The sequence below is a fragment of the Buceros rhinoceros genome, unplaced genomic scaffold (assembly GCF_000710305.1).
Source record: "Buceros rhinoceros silvestris isolate BGI_N320 unplaced genomic scaffold, ASM71030v1 scaffold6793, whole genome shotgun sequence".
NCBI lineage: Eukaryota > Metazoa > Chordata > Aves > Bucerotiformes > Bucerotidae > Buceros > Buceros rhinoceros.
This window is the reverse complement of record NW_010402937.1, coordinates 8,767-28,897: the sequence shown is the minus strand read 5'-3', so window position 1 is coordinate 28,897 and position 20,131 is coordinate 8,767. Positions and strand designations below refer to the sequence as shown.

General features: G+C 42.3%; 1 protein-coding gene across 3 annotated transcripts in view; it reads right to left on the bottom strand.

Moving 5' to 3' along the window:
- The window catches only part of CLIP1 (CAP-GLY domain containing linker protein 1), a 52,514-nt gene extending 35,360 nt beyond the window's left edge, over window positions 1-17,154 (bottom strand). For 2 of the 3 annotated variants that reach the window (XM_010132801.1, XM_010132802.1), the window contains exons 1-6: window positions 16,959-17,052; window positions 15,885-16,456; window positions 4,845-4,969; window positions 3,954-4,170; window positions 1,963-2,160; window positions 1,495-1,598 (exon numbers count right to left, since the gene is read on the bottom strand). In XM_010132801.1, the coding sequence (XP_010131103.1) occupies window positions 1,495-1,598; window positions 1,963-2,160; window positions 3,954-4,170; window positions 4,845-4,969; window positions 15,885-16,456; window positions 16,959-17,052 (1,310 nt within the window). Of the gene's footprint in view, window positions 1-1,494; window positions 1,599-1,962; window positions 2,161-3,953; window positions 4,171-4,844; window positions 4,970-15,884; window positions 16,457-16,958 lie in introns of all 3 variants that reach the window. The other variant, XM_010132804.1, reaches the window with a different exon arrangement.
- Between the last annotated feature and the right edge of the window lie 2,977 nt (window positions 17,155-20,131).

Here is a 20,131-nt window from a genome sequence, read left to right as displayed (position 1 = left end):
GAACAAGGGGCCAGATCTCCTCCTCCTCCCCTTGATCCTTTCAGCACTCTAAGAGGTTGCAAGGGAAGAGACAAGCATGTCTTCTTTCCTTTGAATTGCACACGCTGCTGGTGCCTACAGCTCGGCTGACACATGTAGAAATTGTTGCATCAAAGGGAGGTATGTGATTTTAAACATCCAGTGATGGATGTTTAAAATAAACGGACAGTAAGAACTGATTACTGGAAGTGTGCTTTGGGAAACAGAGGATTAAAGATTATTTGACTTCAAGCCACTGCTGAGACTGACTTGAATACATATTACAGAGAGCTTTCACAACAAATACGCCTGGAGTGCTTAGAGGGAGGAGAAATACCACCCTGCTGAAGCTGTGAAATGTTTTCCCGGCCACAGGACGTCACTTCGGTGAAGCGGTAGCAGGCACAGAGCGGCACTGCCATGCTGCCTAGCAACACGCTGAAGGTGAGCTCAAGGCCATGGAGGATTGCGGTAAAACAGACCCCCACTGACCTGGCACTCAGCAAAAGTAGGTCTGCAGCCAGGCTCCCGGAGGTGTGTCAAAGCTGCCTTTTTTCTTTTTTTTTTAAATTAAAAAACCCACTGCATTATTTTCTAGAGAATATACAAATAATTCTAGACCTAATTGTTGCTTGTTTTGAAAATCCAGTCAGAATGGGTTCCATAAAAAGGCACCATGAAAATTCTGAAGAATTGCCCAGGGTTTAACACCAGATTTTTTCATCTCTGTGTTTTTCAGGGAGGCCTTTCGGAGGCTGATCTGACTGATGCAGGGGTGCACACAAGTCTACAGGGCAGACTCACAATGGGTTTCCAAACAGAGTCTCACTTTTCAAAAGCATTCCAAATCCACCGAAACAACCCATCAGAGTATTTCCTCACCTAACCTTGTCCCAGCAATTTATCAGGTTATTTCTTTTCCTAACCTCACCTATTTGGTAATCTCAGATCTTTTCAAGTGGTTACAAAAGGCAGACAGAGAAGGCACTAAAATGAATGGCTTTGATGATTTTCCTGCAAGACCCTACCTAAAGGCACATGACTAGTAGTAATAAATTATTCATAGGGGAACTAGTGTGTAAATTCTTTATCCAGCACTGTCAAGAAACGAGGCTCTAAAAATTTCGATTTTGAAGTAGGAGAAGAGGATCTCAAGATCAGGCACGATCCATTCATTTCATATGAGCAGGAATAAAATCCTCCATTACAGAAAGCAGTAATAAAAGGAAGGAGTTGCTTAAAATTCAGCTGTAAACAAGTCACAGCTTCTAAAAACATCCACTTTCTCTGGCTTTCCATCCCCACATTTCAGTTAGTTTCCTTCTCAGCATTAATTTAAAAATACTGCAATATGATTTTATACACTAATTACGCACATCTTAATTTATTTCGTATTTCAAAGCCACCACAGCATTTGATTTCAATGCAAAGTTTATTTTTAACAGAGTTGTACTAACAAAGGCAGTTTTCAGTTACCTTTTCTCTTCCTCCAGCTGATTGAGGAGCTCCACTTTCTCCCTGTCAGCAGCCTCCACCATGGCTCGCAGCTGATCCATTTTCGCTTCCATCTCCAGTACGTGCTAATTAGCAGAATGAAAAAGACAAAAATCTTGGAAATTTTTCATCTGCACCTCAGCAATCACAATTTGGTGAAGCGATGGGCCAAGGCACAAGAGCATTATCATATTCAAACATGTATATAACAAAGAAACCCCATCACTTTTTGAGAGGTGGAAAGAAATACAATCAAAATCAGTTAAATGAAACAGATTTCCTCTCTTATCGAGCCAAAGCTGCCACAAAGGCATCTCACAGGTATGGACTGCTGTAGTGCTGGAACACCCCCTCTTACTCCCAGACCTTTTCAAGAAGCAAACACAATTTTGGAAATTAAACTCAATTGTCTTAAAGCCTCTCTCTTAAGAACAGCAACACCACTCTTACCCGATCATGTCCATCGCGAACAAGTGCTAATTCCTGCTCTATTTCCCCTACGTGACTTGTTGCTTTTGCAACTTCTGCCCTCTCCAGGTCCCTTTCCGCCAGGAGCTGTTCAATGTGTTGCTGCTTCTCCTTCAGGGCCTCCTGCAGGGCTGTGGTACCAGAAATTTTTCTTGCATAGCGGGAGGATGTTTCTGTCAACTTCACAAAGTAAGTAAGTTAAAACCCATTCTGTACCAAGTGAAAACAAGGGCTCTCTCCAGACTCCACAAACACTGGGTTAGAAAAGCAAAGGCTTTCTGTGACCTCCTCACCCTCTCCTTTTACGTTTAGATCACTTTGTTTTCTAGCATTTAACAGTGGCCACACACAAGCACTAAGATTGCTTTGTAGCAACCAGCAGGTAGCGTGTAGGAGACAGAAGCGCTGAAGGGAAAGCAAGAGGTCTCAATCCAAGGTGGCTTAGTGGACTCTCACAAAAAAGAAAGGTAGGCTTTTAGCAAATTAAAATTAATTGTGCCTCATCTTGGGTCACCAGCAGCAGTTTAACATTTTCAAATGCTCTATCTTTTGGAACTCCAACTAGCATTTTGCACTCTGCTATGGTAGTAGAACATCCAGGATGAAAAGCATATACCTTGACCTAAAAAGTTCCAGAAACAACAGATTATAGAAGCTCTGTATTTTATGGCCCAAAACATGCAGGAGCCCTGGGGAACACCACAGAGGTAAATCAGCAAATATACTGCAGACCTTTACACTGTGTGACTGTACTCTCCCACTGCTCAGAGTATCACAGCACACGGAATAAAAGGTAGAGGACCATGTTACCCTTCATCGGGAGCTTGTGAAGCCTGTCCCAACACTGAGGCAGCCCACAGGCAGCGCCCTGACCTCAGACCAGAGGGCACTCTGGAGCCACAAGTGCAACTTCCGCAAGGAATAAAGTCCCACTGTTTGTGCCAACTAAAAATCCTGTACGCTTTTCAAGACAAGGTATTAACCCTGTTGCCCTGACCAACTGTTGACCTCTGCTCACTTGTAATCTGCTTCGGGTTTGAAGGACGACGGTAAGTCAGCTCCTGCTCTGCACTTGCTGGTCAGTGGGACAGTGTGCCAGCCGCCCAGTTGCAGGGCAGTGGCAGGGATCTCTTTCTAATTAGATGTATTCATGCACTTTGGTTAAAAAAAAAAGAAAAATCTAGGGTGACTGTGGAGAAAAGCAATTATTTCTATGCTCTTAATTGCCTTAAAAGAGACTTTTTACAATTCAGCTTTCCCAGAAGATTTCCGTTTCACTGCTGCAACCCAAGATTAGGACATTTATGTAACAGAGCAACTTTAAAAGGATCCACAATAAGTGTATTAGGTGGAGTTAGTGCTGTGTTAGAATTCACCTGAGCCATTGTGCTTCGTAACATTTAGCCTTTTTGAATTCCAAGGATTAAAACCAACTCTAAAAGAAAAGAAAGAGGCTTCTGCTCAGCAAAGACTGGACAATTGCTGCTTCTGTACTCAGCTGACTCATCTCTTTATCAGCAAAAGAAAACTTTTTACATTCTAGACAATCTGAAACTTCCTTCTTCATAAAATAAACTTGATGTACGGAAGCTTTAGCACATACTGGATCCTCCAACACAGACTCCATATGACGGAGGTAGTGTTAGGAAAACGAACAACTAAACGGCGATTCCAGTCAGAGAATGTTCACGCCTTTTCAGTTTGTTGCCATCACAAGCCCCTTTCTTACTGCAGTAACTCAGTTAGCCTGAATTAAGTGTAAGCTTAAACATCCAAGCACCCAGCTACTCTTCAGGGCTAGCTAAGATTTCCTTCCTTCATGCATGCTTTGAGTGGAAAAGAGCACAATACAATGAGCACTCTGCTCTGCCCAGGATCTCTTCTGGTCTCAATTTATGCAAGTAGACCACCGGCAAGCGCCACGTGGATTCCTGTTTGGGACCATAAAGCATGCAACAGAAAAAGAAGCTTACTAGTCCTGTACGGCTTGGCTTGCTGCTTACTGAAGAGGCCACAGAACTGAGAGAGCTCAGGGAAGATGCGCTCGGGCTACGCTTCAGGGCTGTGGGAGTCGCAATCACTTTTCGCACAGTTGTCTTTGCTTTCGCTGGTGTGGTTGAGGGGAACCCAATCTTCGTAACTTTGTGGACTGGAGCAAACAAACCATATTTTGGCTGACACTGAAAATACCTTTAAAAAAGGCAGACAGGTGAGAGTATTAAATGAATTCCTGCACGTATTTGATTATAAGAACATACATCATTGGTTACAAAAGCCATTTAAAATTTAAAGTTGTGATCACCTACGTTAAGATGGTACAATCCTTGCAAAACCTCTTTTTAATGAGTTAAATGACTCTTCCTTGTACCAAATGAGAAAGAAAGTTAAGCTGGGATGTGAACTAATGCTTTTCTTACTGGAGGAAGCAGCTATACTGTTCCAAATCTTTACGAGGCAACTACTGGCATAGAAATTTCCGTTCCTGTGATGCAGGAAGATTTCCCTTAATTTCAGCTATTAGATACCACTTATCTAAGCACTCATCCCAAGTCGAGAAACCAAGCAGACATTAAAAAAATCAGGGCATTGTGTTTTCCATTACCAGTCTCTGAATAAAACTCACATGGGAGTAGGAGACATCAACTAATCCCATGAATGTGAGGCTGATGCAGACTTTGAGACGTGCAGGCGTCATAAAGTTCAAATCAGTGTCTAACGACCCACCACCAGCAGCAGCAGGCAGTCAGGTTTGCAGCCTCACTACTTCCCTTGATAGAAAGTTTCATGCAAGATATTAAAAAAACCAAAACAGAACAGAGAGATTCAAAATCTTTAAGGTGGCCGCTGTCTGATGACAGACTAACCTTGTTCCAGCAACAGCTCCATCATTCTTTCCCAGCGGTTCATCCAGCTCTACTCCACACCATTCTCCTTTAGCAAAGTCGGTTTCTCCCAAGAAACGCACAACTCCAGCTTTTGTGCCACCAACCTGAAGTCGTAAGACACATGAATGCATTTAATACAGTACCAAGCTAAAACACCAAACAGAGCATGAAAAGCTTTCAGTGTAATCATGCTCACAGAGCACGTTAAGGATGTGACCGGTTCTTATTTCAAGCTGTATATTCTTTTTTGCTGAAGAGTTTGTTTTAATATTGAACAGCTCTTCACAACCAAATTGTTTACAGAAGAAGAAAAAAAAATTTAAAAACCCAAACAAAATCTCTTCCTGAGCATTTAGTTCTGCCCCATCTGGTATTCAGGAAGTTTGTCACGATTGAAGGCCACAGTTCTGTTAGGTGAACCGATGCGGCTATAAGATTAAAACTATAGTTAACAAGACTCAGTATAACCAGCGTACTAAACGCAATAGATTTGTACTATAGTTTCACACTAATTTCCATCAGCAGATAAGGATTTCTAAGAACTGCTTTTTTCTTATTCCAATTCTATGAGGAAAAGTAAAAGAAATTAGAAGAGAAAAAAGTCTCGTCTTTTCCCTAAGGAACAGCTCTGCTAAGCTACATGGTACAGCATTTAAAAGAACTGATACCAAGCGCGATGCAAACAGCTATGGAATTCTTGGAGAGGGGAGAATCATTTTCTTTATCTCCTCTTCACTAAAAAAAAAAAAAAGCCCCAAACAAACACTCCTAAATGGAAGACCAGAAATCAGTTGTTTCCAAATTTATAATGTTAAATATTTACAGCCATTCTAACTGCAGTGTCTGCAAGACACAGCTTTTCGCAATGCCCAGGGGAGGGAAGAATTAATTTAAGTTAAGAAGCAGAAGGTGTTCAGTGTGGCTGACACTTGCCAAGAAGGGCCATGAGCCAGAACTGCAGGACTCTTGCAGGTCAGAATGACGATATGTCATGACCCATTTGTGTGAAAATCTGTTCAGCTTGCATCTAGCATTATGAAAACGAGCAAATGTTAATTAAAAGCTCTTCACAGGAGTCTCTGCACTCAACATGGACACTTTCAGGGCCACTGGTTTTTCTCCCATTCGTGTTTCCAGCACACATTAGACAACACAGAATATCGGGTAGCCTTGGCAGAGCACTTAGACGTAACCTGCTAACACAAAGACTGTAGTTTTCCTCTTTATGCACTAAAGAGTAAATTAGAATTTAATATCATTTTTATATTAGACACTTTATTTCTTGGGAGTAACTTTCCAGGATAACTGGAGTACTCAAGCTTCTTGTACTGTAAGTTCAGCTGCACGATCGCGGCACACTAGACAACTCCTACCAGTACCTCTGGGAAGGGTTCACACAACAGGTTAACAGGGAGGAATCCAGGAGGACATTATCTTGCATGAAAGCACTAAGTGACCCCAAAGCACTAAGTTAGTGCACAGTAGCTGCCACACACGCTTGTAGTCCTAGCTTCTGGCTCATCAGCTCCCCAGAGCGACAGCTCCGAGAGCAATGCAGGGCTGCGGCTGGTGAGAAAAAAAAAACAACCTAATCCACACAAACGTTGGAAAACCTTTTTGATATTGCTAAAATGAGAAGGCTGACAGAGATATCTTTTGTCTGTGTTGAATGTGAAGACCCCTGCTCCTCTCTCATCAGAGCTCTCTTGAAACGACGGTTAATCTGCAGATCCCGTTTACCTCTTGCTTTAAGGCACACTGCAGCAAATCGTTACTCTTCATGGAATAAAAATACACAAAGTTTACAGTTATCATGACTCAGCCTAATATAGTAACTAGTAGAACGTTTGGTATTTGGTGTTCTTGGCAGAGACTGGACAAACTTCCCCTCTCAAAAACAAGCAGGAGAACTGTCTTAGAAAAAAAGAATCGTGTCCAGCCAGAAGAGTCACGTGGAGCCCAGATCTCTGTGGCACCGCGGTGGAGAGGGAACACGTAACATTTGTCAAAAATATTTCCTGGGAAGAATTATCCCTGAAGTCAGCACACGGTATCCACCCTCAGACATAACCTGCTTTTTCTAGAGGATAAATATCATTACCTCAGCACAAATGTGAAAATAAAATTTAACTGAGTGGTGTCAGAGAAAGACACAGATGTGTCTGTGCTGTCGGGCCATACGCCGCCTTCCAAGGTGTCCTTCTCCTTATTCCTCTTCTACCAAGTTTGGGTTGTTTTTTTTAATTTGAAAATCACGTTGGAAGACACCTTTGGATGAACAGACTGGGTAGTGCTGTGCGTACTGTTTCGTACTGCTGTCTGCCTGAACAAACAGTTAAATCAGAAGAGGCTGTAAAACACCTATTAAAGAAACAGGACAGGAAAGGCAGAACAATAGCCCAGAGAAGGAGCATCCTCCAAAGACAATAGAGAGGTTCCAGAGAGGGACTCCTCAGCTCCTTCACAGGACTGTTTAGCCCAGCTAAGGAAATTTACCGCAGTTTTGTGGAATGGCAAGGGAATGTTCTGTGGTTTGTTTCTTTAATAGCCATGTCCATTACCAAACCACACACACACACACAAAACCTCTCTACGGGAAGGGAATGGGGTAAGCGCTATCTGGGTAACTACATGCAAAGCCTCCTAGAGACAGGAAAAACTGTCACAATCTGTTACCAAACTGTGAAGAAACCTCTAGATGGTAAAGTCAGCTCATGGATTACAGATGAAACTTGGGTGCAGAATATTAACCCCTTTTTGCTTCATACCTCGGCCCTGCTCGTCCTCCACGTTTATGTAAAAACCTTATGGCATTTATTTTAAAGACGCTGCATCCAAATTACAAACTGGGAGAGACGATCTGGTGGAAAAGCTTTGGCAACCACCAGTGCCCACTGGATCGCAGTGGATGTGCGTGGGACTGTGACCCAGGGCCCAGTGGGAGGGAGCAAATGGAGGAATTCACAGCCCAAGAGCATATGGGGATGCACGACGTGAGATCCCCAGGAGAAACCGCAATGTGACGAGTCTTGTAACCATGGTACCAGGGTTATTTTAAAACAAGATGCAAGGAAGAGTGCCAAAGAATTTTGTTTTTCCAAACCTAGTCAAGCTTCTTTGAATAAGCAGCTACATTTCTGCTTTCTGCAAATACCGAAACGTGTACCCTTGCCACCAGCAGCAATCAGGAAACACCGCAGCAGAAAGTGCCCAAAGCATCATCAAGGGTCTGTATATGCAGTTCTGCTCAGTTTCTGAGCATTTATCATTGAATTATAGAAAAATTAGTAGAAATTTTAGTTACATGAATTATATTTTTTATTATATACCTATATATTATAGATTTTTAAAAAAGCCCAAACCAACCAAAAAACCAGTTCGCATTTGCCAGCAGATCTACTTCCCAGAAGTGCATAAAGGACTGAAAAAAATAAAAGCCCAGTTTCTAAAAGAAACAGGAAAAAAGTTTATGAAAAAGTTTCTAAAAGTCTTGTGGAAAAATGGGGCATCACAGCCATGAAGACAGTTTTCCATGACCTTCATTCATGCTAAGGCAGATTGCTAAATAATAGAGGAGAGAAAAGAATTGCCAGACCTTTTTTTAGTCAGTTATCACACTCAATATAGTCGAGCTGTAAAATACAAAGCCAGAGAATCTAGGTTAGGCCATGGGTCATTGTAGGGCGAGGATATTTCCTTGGAATTCACTAGTGTTATGTCGAAGACGTGGGAAAAGGGATTAAATGCCATTTATCAATTGGTAACTAAGCTTACATTAAATTGCTGCAATGTAAAACGAAGTAGCAAAATGGGTTTGTAAACCTGAAGCAGATAAAAACTTCCCGGTGAAAGTGCACTAGGATGAGCAGGACACTTTCTGAGAACTTCTGCAGAGTTATGTTTCCAAAGAGATGCACAAGTAGGAAACAAATAAACCAGTGTAATCCAGGAAAAAAAAGAGATGGTCTAGAAACTGAGACTGCTGTTATTTAAACACAGATCTCCTTGACAGAGGGTTTCACTTACTGGGACCAGCTGAGCAGAGCTCAAAGGTGAGTAACAAGTGCTCTGTCTCCCCTTCTGCCCAAGCACTTGTTTATGGTGACTCTAAACTCTACTGCCTGGGTATTTCTGTGTTTGAGGCATTTTCAGAACCATCCAAACCACAGCACCCATAACATGCAACACTGGAAAACCCAAAACTCGCCCAAACAAACACACACTGCCTCTGACAAACCTGGGATCTACTCATCTGAATCTTCTTTTCCAAAACTTAGAGGAACCGCTTCCAGCTGGCAAAAGTAATTGTGTTTAGTTGACTTTTCACTCACTCAAGGCCAGAGGGAACCATGAGACCTTCTCCTCCGGCTCTCCTGGAACAGGTCTTTACACTGCACCACTCACAGTGGTAATTAACCCTGTATCCCTACTGAGCTAAGCTGGATGTGTTGATGGGTTTAGATGAGAGCTGATACCCATCACAAAACATGCTTCCACTGACAGTCTATTTTCATAGTTAATCACCCCATTGTTAGAAACATTCAAATTTGAAATAAAACAAATTTGACTGTGGCTTCTCACCACTGACTCTCATTATCCTTTTGTTTGGAAGAGGAGAGAGCTCATCAGCTACTGGCATTCACCAGGCAGGAACACACATGTTTTAGGCAAGACACCTCAATTTTTCTCCTTCATAAATTAAACAGATTCACGTTCTTTAAATCTGTCATTGCAAGATACTTTCTCATGCTTGAGTCATTTCACAGCTATGTTCTGAATTCCCTCCAATGTTTCCAATGGGCTTGTCAAATAACCAAGCACGTCACTGCACTGAGCACTGGAGCGCTGACCAAAAGCATGGTCAGCACCGCTTGCTTTCATTGCTCCTTCTGCGTATCGACCCACGAATTCCTCTTCAGCTCCGCGTCTCTCCAGCGGACAGCCGCCTGTGGCTGTCACACAGCTTACGCTCTTAGCTCTTAGGCTCATAAACTCTGTCATGGAATGCAAATTGCACCCAACAGCTCAGCCTGTTGGGATGGAATGACCAGCCCCTCTGGATTGCTATTTACCCCTCTGACTGTCCGGAGATTTCATCAGGAATGATTCACAATCACTTCCAGAGCACTGAACAGTACCAGCACTAGACTAGCTCAAACCTTCCCCCCCAACCAGTGACCACAACCAATGGTGGTCCCAAGGAAGTCACTTTCTCACGTAACTCTTCACTCCTGGAAGTGAACCCACTGAGGTTTACTTCACTCCATTACCTCATTCAGTCACAAAGGAAGCCATAAAAAAAAACAAAACAAAACAAAACCCAAACTAACAGCAATTCCATACTACGAAAGCCGTACATGAATTTGCCAGTGCAAAAAACCCAAAGGCAAAGACTAAAATAAGCAAATAAATGAACTGTTCTTTCATCCATCCTGTGTTGCAGCCAGCAAGCACAACATGTTCCTAGATCCCACTGTCCCGGGAAGGCAGGGTGAGGGGAAGGGCGGCAAGGCGTCCACACACACACACACACACACACAAAAGAAAATCAAACCCAAACAGGAGTCTTACATGAACAAACTATTAACAAAGCATGTGGAGAAGTCGTCTGGTACTGCCAGTCACTCATATGCGATTCTACATTCCTAAAAGTGTTGCCCACACAAAATGACTCGCAGTGAGACAAAGCCTTTGGGTACCCTCTACCCTTCGGCTTTGTTCTCACACACGTGTTTCATGCTGCGGCAACCACTTCCCAAACTAATCTACATTGCACTTTGCAGTATCCAAACCACCACGCCTACATAAACGTACAAACGTAAGAGTTACTTTCACCCTTGACTTAACATGCCACCCTTGATTTAACACCACCTTCCAGCCAGCTCAGCCTACGGAGAACGCAAAAGCGTGTTTAGACACTGTGGTACATTCGCTGGTACGACAAAAGAGGCTGGGGTGGGACAGCCCTCGCAGAGCACACAGTTGTGTGCGCTCAACTCCCAAAGTTTTCTTCCCTTTCTGTCCTCATACGCATTTTGGAAAGATATTTTTGCATTGCTTTAACTGTAACAATGCCGATGAGTATTTGTTTTCCTAACAGCTAAATACTGTTCTAGATTTTTAAACAAACTAAATTCAGAAGTGCTTTTTCTATACAGAAAGTTACAGACACTAGAAATTTGAAAACACCCTATGGTCAGTGCAGCAGTATTTCTAAAGGGAGAAACTTCTCTCTGCATGTGAAGTTTCTTTCCCTCTGTTGCTTTTAAGAGTGCTGGAATTTAATCAGCTGCCGGACTGATTATGTTTACTTGAAGATAGGTTACACGGGTGGAAACCAGTCTGACAATAATCTCCCATCAGTCTCTGTCTATTACATCACTATAGAACTTCGAAAGAAATAATGGAGCAAGAAGTAACTTAGAGTGAGCAGGGTAACAGACAACCAGAAGAAATCAGATGTTACATGTAGAGAGTAACTTTGCTAAAAGGCCACATCAGCACATGCCCGCAAATCTGGTTTGTAATCTTTTGTGAACATATGGACAGGGGCCCAAGTCTCAGCTTTACAGCTCAGCTCCAGAAGCATCAGATTTGCAGACCAAGATGAAGCTGTAACTGGTTAAATGAACGAAAGCACTTTAATCCCTTGAGAAGGCTAACACCCCTTAGGTTGATAAGATTTTTATTTATTTAAAATACAGCATCTGGTCCCTCCAGGAAAAAGCCTAAGATGCTCTCAAAGCCGCTTCAACTTTTGGTACGTGCAGTGGTTGTCACACGAAGCAGGTTTTTCGCTTTTATTTCAACAAGTCAGGTTTGGTTGGTGGGTTAGTTCAGGGGGTTTTGTTTGTTTGTTTAAATCAACTTTGCACTGAGCTCTTAGGAAATCAACCTGCAATACCAGGGCAAACAGGTTCTCTGGCTGCAACTCAAAACAGGAAACAGAAACTGGGTTAGCCTGAACGCAATTTATTTTCTGAATTCGTTCTCATTTTTCTTTCCCCATCTGGTTCAGTACCTAATGACAACACTGACACTGGCATAAGAAGGGATCATTTTTTGCACTGGAATTATTCATACAAGCTTCAAAATGCTGAGACTGTAGCCTGATTTCCAGCAAGCAAATCAATGCCGCGGTTGATGTCTCGGACCCTGCACCCTGTCATTAACCCAGGAAAGGCTGGTCGGGGGCAATGAAGGAAGCGCAGATTTCCACACCCACATTTCCTACTTGACAGCAGTGCCCTAACAGGAGCTCAGGCTGCGCTCTGAGGGAGACACTTCTTACGGAGATTGCCAAGGCAGCGGAGGGCTCATGTGCTGTTTTAACCTAATCAGCTTTGAGAAGGAGTCAGCTATGGAAACCTGAAGAACCTTTCCTTTTGCACTGGAACATCTCTTTTGGCGTATAATACTTGAGCTTGTGTATTCACTTCACCTAGCTTGATTTGCTTCGACTCCTGCAGAATCTCAAGAAAGAGAACTTCTAAGAAAACAGGACAATGTGGATTTCTCCATGATTATTATCTTTCCTTTATGGACATGGAGGTCTATCACAAGCTATGTTTCTGATGTTGCCAACTGGATTTATCAGCCTGGGACACATCTTCAAACTGAGGGGGAAAAAAAAAGTTTTAGCAAATCACCTCACAAGTCTGCTCATTTTTTTGCAGTGGAATTTCTTTTCTCTGACAAACGTCTCTGTGTAAGTTTCCAAAATACTTTGTTTGTATATAACCACTATTCTTCCTACCATCATCTGAATTAAGGAAAGAGCCTGCAAGGCACCTGTCATCGTATTCAAATAAATTAGGGACACATATGCTGGAAGCTTCCTTTATTACTAAATCTATATATTTTGTAAAGACCTCTCTTCTCCTGTAGAACTTTGGGTGGAATCTACATATGGGACCGTGTGTAGCATTAGCTAACTGTAACTTTAAACATTCAAAAGAGGGGAGAAACAACTAGAGATCAAATGACTAAGAAAATAAGCTTAAGCCATTTTTCCTATCCTCACAAACCAATACAGACCATACACTACAGCTTTACTCATCACTTCAAGATTTCTTTATCAGCCTTCAAACAAACTACCTCAGCCCAGCATCACTGGCTATGAACATTTGATACAGGATGTGACAGAACGCAGAACCAGCTGTGAGGGGTTTACAGAGTCTTTCAATATAGAGGAACGGCACAAACATCTCAGTGGAAACTGAAAACCGTTCCAACAAAGATTAGCTGTTGGGAAACATCAGTTTGTCAAGCCTGAAATGCTTTGAACCCAACATTTCAGGTTCAACAAACTTCTGTCAAATTTACATCTGTGCAATGCAACAAAGGAGCTGGGCGGAGATGTGAATTGGTACACATGCTTCTCTGGCACTTGAACAGTTGTCAGAATGGCCTCTTGCTTCTCAATAACCCAGATTGGGCAGAAAAAAAAGCTGTATGATTTTGTCTTTCTGGTTGAAGGTATTATTCAAAACCAACTAGCTCCCCCCACGCCCCCCCCCCCCCCTACAACAAAAAAAAAAAAAAAAAAACAAACAACAGCTGACAGCCAGGGAGCGTAATTAGAGTCTAATAAAACCCCGAAAAGTCACGAATGCAAAAAAAGAAAAAAACGAACAGATCAATTCAAGGTAACTCCTAGTAAGTACTCTGTTAAAATCAAAGTCAGAGGAAAATAAATTAACAGACTGAAATACTCCAGTGAAACACTCCACACCCTGAGATCACACACCAAGATCAAAGTTGAGCCACATCTGAAGTCCATTCTGGAATGTAATCTTAGCTACGAGCTATGTCCTACCCATCTCTGAATCTGCCCTTAAGGACATACTTTTCCTCTTCAGTATTTTAATAAGACTCCCAAATGAACTTGTGTCTATCATGAACGCATTGTGCTGCTGAACGGCAGCTCTCCGCTGCTGCAGGCTCACCATTTTCATGACAATTCTCTGCAGTCATTTTCTCTATATCGTGGCACTGATGTTACCAAGAACCTTAAACTACTCGACAGCAGCCAGTCCAAAAGGCAAGAACTGATGAATGTGGGCAGCATTTATTTGATGGAGTTCTGGTCAGATTGGGGCTTATCTCAGGCCTACGACTTAGGGGGGAAATTCTGTGCTGAGCTGGGACTTACACAAGAGAGTGAGAGGCTTGATGAAATTTGTAACTCATCACCAAAAGGTTCCTGCTGTCTGTAAGTAAAAACAAATGACCTGGAGCACCCTAGTTGCATTTGTACCTTTGATGGAGATGGAATGGCTGAGCAAGCTACTGTGAGGGACAGAGGCAGGTCCTTCACCACAACCAGCGCTAGCTGTAGGCTCTGAGGAGAGTTTCCAGCAATTCCTCAGGAACAGCTCAATTCTACAGTCCACAGTGCTGGACAGGAGTGCAGTGGCAAAGAAAAAAATTAACAGATGAATGGATTATTCAGCCAAGTCTACTATTATTTGCATTAACCTGACAATTATTTATTTACTTCTGAATTACTATTAGAAATTACATCAGCTGAGTCTGGGACCTACTGTAAAAAAAATAAGCACGGGACCCAAAACAGTTAAAAACCAGCAGAGAAGAATCCTGTCCATTTAACACGCATATTTCTGCGTATACGTTGTCTTATACTGGCATCTAAATTACAGACAGGCATCACTGAATGCTGTGCTAGGAATTGCCCCAAAACCTCAAACTACAATTTGATGATTCAACTGGAAGACTTAAAGCAAACAGAGGATGAAACATTGAGTTTCATCTGCCCTACCTAACAAACAGAGTTTGGGACCTCATTCCAATCAAACTGTGGCCGTTCAGACATGTTGCTTCTGTAATCTGCACTACCAAGATACAGGAAAGTTACAGCGATGCCTTCGTAGGCATCAGAGAATATTCCCAATCAAAGAAGACATCCCAGAAGATGTCACAAAGATCCTGGAGAAAAAGGCAAACAAGTGGTTAAAAAGCAATGCTGATTGGAAGAGGACAGGGCTCCATCTCTGACAGAAATAGCCAGGGATAAACGGTAAAGCTGTGTTTCCATTGCCACTCCCCGAACACCCATCTCAGCCCAGCTCTAGCTGTCAGCCAGAGCCTGCCCTCATTTCACCTTAGTCTCCTTCACACTTTCTTCAACCTGGCCCTATATTCTAAGCTCTCTTTTCACAGAAAGAGGAGTCAGATTCTTCCTTAAAAAAATAAAATTTGGAAAAAAAAAAAAAATTAAAGTGTCAATCCAACTTCACTGCAGAATCATTATCTGGTGGGGCACTGCAGGACAAACAAGAAAATCCATGAGGTTTTTCCTGCACAAGGTTCTTTGGGTAACCCCACAAATGTTTTCTGTGCCGGGTTCTTTAACTAAAGAATACAACCTAAATGACACTTCACCAGTTTTTCACTGCCTTTTCAAGGCTTATTACACTGATCCAAATACCAAACATAAAGATCATAATTATTAAAAAAGTTTAACAAAACCTAACTCCCTTTTAAAAGGGTGAAATGATACATCAGCAGAAACATTTGTGGGTCTGAATTTAGGAAGGGCAGCCAAGTAACAGGGCACATCACCGACAGAACACGTAATTCCTGGGTGATCAGTGGCATTATGTGACCACTTCTGCTGCTGCCTATCACCACTCAGGGGAACAATCAATTACTGAACTGTTAGGGTTCTGAAAACACAGCTCTGGAACAACTCGAAAGAGCTGTGTGGAAATCTCTCAGTTTTTATTTAGCATGACTGTAGTCCTTGGAATTATGGAAAGATAAACTACACATAAGTTGCTAAGGACCAAACATCCTTTGTAAACACTGGCAAAACATTACAGATTAAAACCTGCCAAATTAAGAGCTTGTCTATGGTAGACATTCAATGAAAAGAACGCTAGAGCCTAAATTTACATTACCTTGACCAAGGAAACAGCAGAAAAGTTTTCAATAGTGGCAGAAGTTACCAATTACCAATCAATAAAAAGCAGAGACAAAGCTGCAGGGGAATCTTACCAGAACTCGATCTCCAATTTTGAGCTCCCTTTCTCCTTTCTTTAGTGATCCAGCTTCGGAGAGATTTGATATAGACTCACTGGCAGTTTTTGAAAGGTTGCTGATCTGAGAAGGGGTTGAATGTTCCTTAGCAGCAAGTGGTGAAGTTTTATGCGGAATTCCTGAAGGTGGGAGCGCAGCAGCGGCCGAAGACACCATACTAGCAGCAGATGTGGAAGTTGGTGATGTAGCTCGGGAAGCATGAGCTGTCTGTGTACCATTGGCTTCATCTTCTGTCAGCACCTTCCTTGTCAATTTTGATGGTCTTGTGAATATTCCCCTCAAGGGTTCACACTGGAAATAGCGAACTCCAGCCACAGAGCCATCATTCTTACCGATTGGTTCATCTAGCACAATCCCTGCCCACTGTCCCGGAGCAAACTGCGTTTCACCAAGGAACTGAATAAAGCCAGGTTTATTTCCATTCACCCAAACACGCTCCCCGACTCTGAAATCATCCACAAACTCTTCGTGTGCATCTGCAGTGGTTGTGCTGGAGGTCTTCTCGCTGGAAGGTGCTTTCTCAGCTGGAGCTGGAATCAAGCGCAATGAGAATGTCACAGGAATGAAACACACTAATAGTCCAGAGAGCATCATTACTTAGTTTCAGCGTAACGGGCACTGGGGAAAGTACAAAGGAAGAGCACAATCCCAAACCTTCTTTCTTAGGAACGCACTGTAATCTCTGGAATACAATAGTTAAAAATCTAAGAACAGAGATATTGAACATATTTAATGTAGGTGTTGGTAAAAATCTTGTAAAGATTACCAGTCGCACTTCAAAAACTACCCCATTGTTTTTATCATGACAAGGTTTCTTCAAGGAAAACTGCTTGATCACGTCCAGTTAATAACCTCAGATACCTTGCACATTGTACACATCAGTTTTTTAGATACGAGAAACACAAGTAACACAAGTTTACACAAGTAAAAATACCTCTGTGTCAACAGTAATAGTGTATAGTCATAGCTTTCAAGGTACCTTCTGTTCGAAGGTGAATAAGGGAAAAGGTCAGACGTTTAACCACTCCTTACCAGCTGCAACAGATGCAGGTGTTTTCAGCAAGGTACTCCCATGCTTGATGGTCTTTGAAGGAGCCTTCAGTCCACTTGGTTTTAACATACTCATCTTTTTACAATATCAGTATTAATCCTCTTTGTCTGTAGCAACTACCTTTTTCCAAACATGGATAAATTATATTATTCCAGTTTTTCCAGCTCTGGAATAAACCTGTATATAAAAATATGAGAGATGAAACAAAAAATTAGTATTTTTACTCCTGAAATTCATATTGTATATGTATGAAATGCGCGATAAAAGACACTTTCCAATAACAAGCAAAAGCATTTCCCAGGATAACAATTCCAACTCCTCACCTTTTGAAGGCTATTTCCTATTAAAAGACAAGTCTGAACCTAAACCACCAAAATAACTCACTTCACCTTCAGCCTTAAACTAAAGGCCTGTTTTAAGAAAGAAAAACAAAGCCCTTAACAGCATTACTAACATTACACGTAGATATAACCACTCTGCACACCCCACTATTTACAGTCACATTTTTCAAGTGTTGCAACATCCCAGTAAAAACAACTCGAGTCTAGAGAAAACTGCAAGAAAAATCCAGAGAACCGCAAACATAGGACAAAAAGAATAAAAGTTTTTAAGAGAGATTTGAACTGTAAAACTAAAATTGATCAACAGAAGTAGACGATGACAACTAGAAGTAAACATCCACTTGGCTGTATGTGATCTTTGAGATCACAAGATACGCTGGCTCGCAGTCCCCAGCACGGTGCCCCAGCTACGCTCCTCTGGAACGAGGAGGAGGGACTCTTCCCTGTGTTGCTAGGATAGAGCGCTGCTCAGACTTGGAAGCCGGCTATAAGCTTTTCAGTGAACTATGTCATGAGGATTTTGCCACAGAAGGCATCTTCCTTCTGATCAGAAAAGCTTTAGAAACGCTCTTTCATCTATAAGGAAAAAAGTGATTTTTTTCCTATAACGTGAATTCAAAGCCAAACTGCCAGGTGACTAGTCTCCCCACCATCTCCAAAAGCATAACCTGTTCTGCACGAACACAGCTTGGGTATTTGCTATGCTAAAGACACTGACAGAACAGCTATGTCCCCTGAAAAAGAACCAACAAACCAACATGCTTCTAAACAAACACCTGGAAAAAAAAAAAAGGAAAGGCAGACATGTAGCAACAGACTATTCACTCAACTGTTAGCTCAGAACATGACAAACAGGAACTGTAGAGCAGGTCTCAGTCCTGCCCTTCACTCAGCATTCTGGCACCCATCAGTACACGCGTGCAAGCAAAAAGTTGACCAGTTGCAGACTTCCCAAAGCATTATGCGGCATGTACGGGGAGGGCAGAGTGTATAAGCAAAGCAAACACTCGTGAAGGTGAGCCTGCCATGCTACCGGAGGACTACGGAGACAAGTGAACCACGTCTTTTACTGACCAGTATGAGTTTTACCCCTCAAGTATTACCAATAGCCAGCTCATTACCGTTCCTAAAAATCAACTTTCTCTCTGAAAAAACAGAAAGTATCAGGCACACCATTTTGCAAACCAAAATACCAAAGTGAAACATTTCTTCTGCTTTGTCAAGATCAACCATGCCAAATTAAAGGAGCCTGCAAAAATGTAAAAAGCACTAATTACTGCCTTGGCTGTACAGCGTTGGTCTCCAGTTGAAGCTTTGCTCCACGAAAACTCTGAATTAGCGCTGTGAGGATTTCTGAACATTTCTCTAGCATTGCCAGAAGAACGTCACCACCCATGTGCAGCGATGACTACTGAAGAGAAAAATTTCTCCATTGTTTTTGCAAGATGTTTACTATTAACTTTTAAGTGGGAGCTTTCGTGTTTCATGAACATGAAAGCAGAGTCAGCTCTCTAAAGTCAAAGCAGAAGGATAGGCATGAAATACGACTGAGCTGTGAATGAACTGGGAGGCACAGTTACACAGCAGAACAACTGGAACATCACAGATGTCCCTTCAGACGCAGCAGGAACACTGGAGTTTTTTTCCCCTCCTACTACACACCTGCCCTCTCTGCTAAATCTGAATGCATCGTATTTCTTTGTATTTTGTTTTAGAAATCTGCTAAAACCGCAGTTCACTTGTACACGCCAAGGACTTGAGAAGCCTTCCTTTCCTCTTAGACACGTGGTACCTCCCCATTCCTCCTCAGGCCCTACTCCCTCCCCACCAGTGCCAGGATCTCCATATGTGCCTCCATTCCCTTCCTCAACCCACCAAAATCCATGGAACGGAAAAACTGTACACACTAAAAAAGGATTTGGTACAAATACTGAAACACAAGAGGTATCAAGGTCAGTCCTTTCTTGTTCAGTCTTCTTGGTGCCAAAACACCACTTTTATGGAAATGCAACAATCTTGTCCGGGCCAAAGCAAGTGTCCCTTACGAGAGGCTGCCTCGCCAGAACAGGAAGCCAGAAGCTGTCTCAGAGAATTCTGCCATTCTTTTCCATATACAACCTCTTTTTGTGTCCCCAAAGACCATTCCAGCACCACATAGCAGCAATCATCTATACTGTGCCCAGACAGACACATTAAAAGATACACTAAAATACCCCCAACATTACATTTTGCGAGTTTCAAACAACTATTTATTAATAGATCTCTACCAAACCTCTGCTCAGCAGACAGTTAGAATGTTCTAATATTGCATTTCTTGGCTCGGGGTACTCATTCACAGTTTAATCTCGCTCTCCACAGTCATTGGTTATATATTTGCTGTGTCATTTGCTCTTCTCGACACACGGGCCTCCAGCTAGGCCAGCCGTAACACAACCCCTCGTGCCTGCTTTCAGAGGTACTGAAATTGTACCTTAATTCAAAACCCTGCTAAAATATAGGCAGCACGTTTTGGTGCATCACTGCCTTATTGAAATAGTGAAAATGCAGCTTTGGGGTTAGACAGACACAGGACCTTCACAGCATCGTCTCCTCATAGAATCCATAAAACCCTGGAAGCACACGAATTTGCATCAAGTGATTTGCAGCAGTATGCACTCCAGCCCTTCCTAACAGGCTCCAGATGCCAGCTCTCCTCAGAGAGCAGCTTGCTACTTGTTCTCTTTTATTCCTCGAATCTGCCTCAGCCCTCCTGAAAAAGACTCTTTAGAACGAATGGGCAATAACAGTAACTGTGTTTCTCAAACGATGCTATC